General features: G+C 39.0%; 1 protein-coding gene across 1 annotated transcript; it reads right to left on the bottom strand.

Annotated features, from left to right (window-relative positions):
* Positions 1-1,042: 1,042 nt before the first annotated feature.
* On the bottom strand, positions 1,043-3,462 carry LOC132187742 ((R)-mandelonitrile lyase-like). Its single transcript, XM_059602160.1, has 3 exons — positions 3,264-3,462; positions 1,259-2,774; positions 1,043-1,169 (listed from the first exon to the last, which is right to left on the bottom strand). Exons 1-3 carry the CDS (start codon positions 3,364-3,366, stop codon positions 1,121-1,123), a joined length of 1,668 nt encoding a protein of 555 aa, XP_059458143.1. The 5' UTR covers positions 3,367-3,462; the 3' UTR covers positions 1,043-1,120.
* Positions 3,463-5,062: the final 1,600 nt, after the last annotated feature.

Raw genomic sequence — 5,062 nt, 5'->3', positions numbered from 1 at the left:
GAGCTACTTTTAAATAATGAAGGTCAAATGAACAACCCTTTGATCTTACTTTGTGCAAATAATCTCATTATTTTTTTAGAGCAATATCATAAAAAAAAAAAAATTAAAAAAAAAAAAAAAGCATATAAAAATCTATACATTTCCCCAATTACTCGTAGTGTGTCTTATATAGACATGACAGTTGGCTTAGTAGGAAGAATCCACTATAATATCCAAAGCATAAGGGGGTGAAACTACACTAGGTTTGCGGGGCAAAACTATAAAAAAAAATTTTAGGGGGAAAAAAAAAATGTTTTTAAGGGTATTGGAGAGCTTTAAAATTTGTGGGGAGGGGGGCAACAGCCCCTCAAAGCTGCACCTAGGTCCGCCCTGCAAATCTGTGCGTTGCTGGGTGTAGGAGAAAGTGTACGTTTTTATTAGCTTATTGGTGTTCAATTGGTGGCGTTGGGAGCTGCTTGGGTTATTGGTGAGAGTTGGCTTTGTGCATGAAATCAGTACATTTTTGTAGTCTTCGTTTTATATATGTTATTTATCTATGTTTTATAGGTATTACAGGCTTAAAATGCTAATGGAAACTCAAGTGGGCTAAACCCAGCCCGGCCCAAATTAAAAGACTTATAGGATGTGGTTAAATCTAATCCATCAAAGAAATCGACCAACTAGAATTTCATTAATTGAAGCCAAAAAAAAAATCAAATTTAATTCAATATTGGATTTAGATTCATTCTGCACACGTCTAGTGTTTTAATCATGAGTTTGCAGTGAAATTAGTGTCATTATTAAGCTAATTCAAGAGTCTTGTACTTTGTTTTACTACTTTCAATAGATATTTGATGTATCACATAAAAACACTAATTACAATAGAAATAAAAACATCACATTTTTAATTCAAATCAATCTCACGACTTTTCATTCACCGGTCGAAAGTTATCAAAGAAGAAAATGTGTTTCACCCAATATTGATTGAGCTTAGAAGTTATCAAGAGCAAGTGAAATCAATCAATCTGTACAAATTCTATTCTGAATTTTATTGATCGTATCACACAATATTATTTTGAATGAGAAAAAGAAAAAAGAAATCAAAAGACCATTGCTCTATTGGAGCCCAAAAGAGCAATGGTCATGATTTATATCTCATCCGCTCTCTCAGAATCTTCAATCCAACGTATCTGCCAAAAGAAACCCACTGATTAGTCAAATCTCTTCTTCCACAAACATCAATGGCTATGAAGTAATTAAATGTAAAACATTAACTTACCGTCCAAGCATCAATACAGTCGACTGAGGATTTGTCCCCGGCGACACACCAAACGTGGACCCATCAACAACTCGGAGTGCATCTATACCAATCAACCGGAAATTTCGATCAACCACCTTCCCCACAACACAGCCCCCATGGTAGTGCCATATGGTACTAACTGTGCGGCGGCAGAAATCTTCCATTACACGGTGGTTTGATTGGTCAACGGGCAACGCAGGCCCCACGAACCTAAAACTGCGACCGCCAAACCAGTCCCTGAACTTGAAGTTCTCCAAAGAACGGCTCCTCAGGATATCGCCAATCTTGCGCGTGCCATTCACGCAGCGCTCGAGGTCCACCGGGTTGTTAAAATAGTTGAATCGAACAATTGGATTCACCCTGATATCCGTTGAAGCCAGTCGCAGCGACCCACTTGAAAGCGGCCCAATAATCTTCTCCATGAGAGTAGCCACGGGGAGATACAGAGGCGAGGATGGCGTCCGGATGAAAACAGAGCGAGCAGGGGATGCAAAAGGGATGACATTGGAAGCTGCTTCGATGTAAGTCCCTGATTCAGTTATGCCAACCACCTGTATGAGTGATTGCTCCAGAGGGACTGGGGCCACAATTGAGATACCATTGCGAGGATTATCGTAAAGGAACTGCCCAACGGAGGGGAGATGATGAGCCACCGGAATTCCCCAAGCCGACAGATAAGGCCGCGGACCAATGCCACTCAGCAGCAACAGCTGCGGGCTTCCAATGGCGCCAGCAGAGAGTATCACCTCCCCATGTTTACCTACTAAAGCATGGTGATATCTCCCCATATTGTCGCGATATGCAACTCCGACTGCTGATAGCCGTGAGCCGGCGTGCGGGGAAGATGAAGCCAGGAGTACTCTTTCCACGCTTGCATACACAGAAACCTTGATATTGGAAGGTTTTGCGTAGCTCAGTAGATCAGCAGCGGTGTGTCTTTTCCCATAACTATCGAAAATCGAGCCGCCGATCTTGGTTCCCTCCACGTGATCCAACCTAAACCCGTTAAAGGGATCAACCCCAGCTTCCAATAACCCATCTCGAACCGCTAATTGCCAATCCCTGAGCTCCGGCTTGAACACAATCGCCCTCTCGACCCACTCGTACGACTTGTTCACTACTTTTTGATCCCAATCCACGCCCGATTTCTGATAAAATTCACGGTCGGCTCGGCTGTAGAACCCGGCGTTTATCGCAGTGCTGCCGCCGAGAACGCGCCCTCGGGCGTTTGAGACCCCTTCTTCAGATGTGAAGGCTTGGGCAGGGGAGTCGAATGGATTGGCGTCCATGAGTGTTGTCAAGAAACCTTCGTGATTCATCAAATCGGGTTTGCCGTAGGCGACTCCCCCTCGTTCAAGCACGAGTACTTTATATGCTCGTGAAAGTGTTGCAGCCAATGGGCACCCGGCGGTGCCGCCTCCAACAATTATGTAATCATAGTAGTCTTGGGGTGGGAGTTCGGTGGCGTTGTACACAAACTTTAGGTAACTTGGCTCTGTACAAAGATTGGAGACACAGAATTGGTGTTACCCTGTTCTTGCACTTTCTTAGAAACCAAACGCAGAGAAAGATTGAATGAAAGAAAGTAATGGGTTTTAAAAAATTAATGGTTTTTACGGAATGCGGTTTATATAATTACAGGAAAAGATAATATTGAATGTGGTTTATTGAAAACTTGAGCAAAACAATGGAAAATAGTGGTATTAGGATCAGTTGATTAGAAAATTTCAATTTATTCTCTGTTCTTGAACTTTGTCAGAAACCAAACGGAGAGAATTAATGACAAAAAGAAGTGGGCTTTCTCAAATTAGTGACAATTTCTCAGCAACCAAACGGAGAAAAAGAAAGAAATTAAAAGAGGGTGGCAATTATATATATATTGAAAGTCTTTCCTGAGTGACAATTTCTCAGCAACCAAACGGAGAAAAAGAAGGAAAGTCAAAGACGGTGGAAATTATTTATATTGGAAGAGAACAAGAATCACCTTGTTGAGGATGTTGTAGTGGTGGTCTAGCATAAGAAACGATTGCACCGAAGGACATCAGGAGCGCGAAGTACTGTAGCCAAAAGCAAATGGGTCTCGCCATTGTTGTCTAGTCTTGGTGTTTCTTGGAGAAGAGAGAACTTTCTTGGTGTTTCTTGGAGGAGAGAGAGTTTTCTCGGTGTTTGTTTGTGGGGGGAGAGAGTGCTAAAACTAGAAGTAGTAGAGAGAACTGCAGTGCTTTCGGTTAACAGTTTAGTTGGAGACCGTTGTACATGGTAATCTACGGCAAGGATCCTGTGCAATACTCTGCCTTAAATCTAGGAAAAATTTCACTGAAGATTCCTGAACTTTCACCTGTTTTGAAATACTTCTCATAAACTTCAAAATCTCTCAATTTAGTCCTCTGAACTTTCAATTGCTCTCAATTTGGACGCTTCCGTTAATTTTAGCCGTTAAAAATTAAAAAAAAATACCAAAATATCCATAATTTTTGTTTTTTTTTTAAATAAAAAAACGTTTTGGAAGTTGGAATTTTATACAAAAGTCAGGGGTATAAACGTCATGTAACGTTTAAAATCTGACAGAGGGGTCCAAATTGAAAGCAATTGAAAGTTCAGGAGACTAAATTGAGAGATTAAATTGAGAGATTTTGAAGTTTAGGAGGGGTATTTCAAAATGGGTGAAAGTTCGAGGGTCTTCAGTGAAGTTTTCCCTTAAATCTATGATTGTGCCCCAGTCCCACTGCCACATCATTTACAAGAGCCGAGGATAAGATTATTGGAAGAAGAGGGGTACACTAACTTTTTAAAAAATTAAAATTAAAAATTCTCAATTTAATATATATATATATATATATATATATATATATATATATATATTTTAAAATTTCATCCCTCATTTAGCATCTTTAAAATACCTTATATATACATATATAATTCAAAGATTTAGATGTAAGTATTTTTGTAAATTCTGCAAAATCTTGATCAATACCTAAATCTTTGTAAATTTTTTTTGGGAAACTTCATTAAGGACCTCCAAACTTTCACTCGTTTTGAAATACCCCCCATGAACTTCAAAATCTCTCAATTTAGTCTCCTGAACTTTCAATTGCTCTTAATTTGGACCCTTCCGTTAATTTTAGCCGTTAAAAATTTAAAAAAAAAGACCAAAATATCCCTGATTTTTGTTTTTTTAAAAATAAAAAAACGTTTTAGAAGTTGGAATTTTATACAAAAGTCAGAGGTATAAACGTCATGTGACGTTTAAAATCTGATGGAGGGGACAAAATTGAAAGCAATTGAAAGTACAGGGGACTAAATTGAGAGATTTTGAAGTTCAGGGAGGGTATTTTAAAACGGGTGGAAGTTTGGGTGTCCTTAGTGAAGTTTTCCTTTTTTTTTTTTGGAAAACTTCAAAAAGCCCCCTTGAATTTCCAGCCGTTTTGACATACCCCCTCTGAATTTTCAAAACTCTCACTTAGGCCCCTGAACTTTGGTTTTCTCTCACTTTTGACAATTTTAATGTTAAAGTCAAACAATTTGACTTTTTATACCCATTTTACCCTCCCCCAAAACTACGTCGTTTTGTGTCCTAAAACTACAACACCTACCTAGCCCAAAACGACGTCGTTTTAGGCATTAAAATTTTTTTTTTTTTTTTTTTTAAAAAAGACAAGCAAAATAAAAAATAATAATAATAAGGGGAAATTTCACTAAGGCCCCCTGAACTTCCGGCCGATTTTGCAGACCCTCCTTGAACTTCAAAAACTCTCATTTTGGACCCTTAAACTTCAATTTTCT

This window comes from Corylus avellana, chromosome ca7 (assembly GCF_901000735.1).
Source record: "Corylus avellana chromosome ca7, CavTom2PMs-1.0".
In the NCBI taxonomy this organism is placed as follows: domain Eukaryota; kingdom Viridiplantae; phylum Streptophyta; class Magnoliopsida; order Fagales; family Betulaceae; genus Corylus; species Corylus avellana.
The sequence above is the reverse complement of the archived record's forward strand: the minus strand, read 5'-3'. Positions and strand labels throughout refer to the sequence as shown.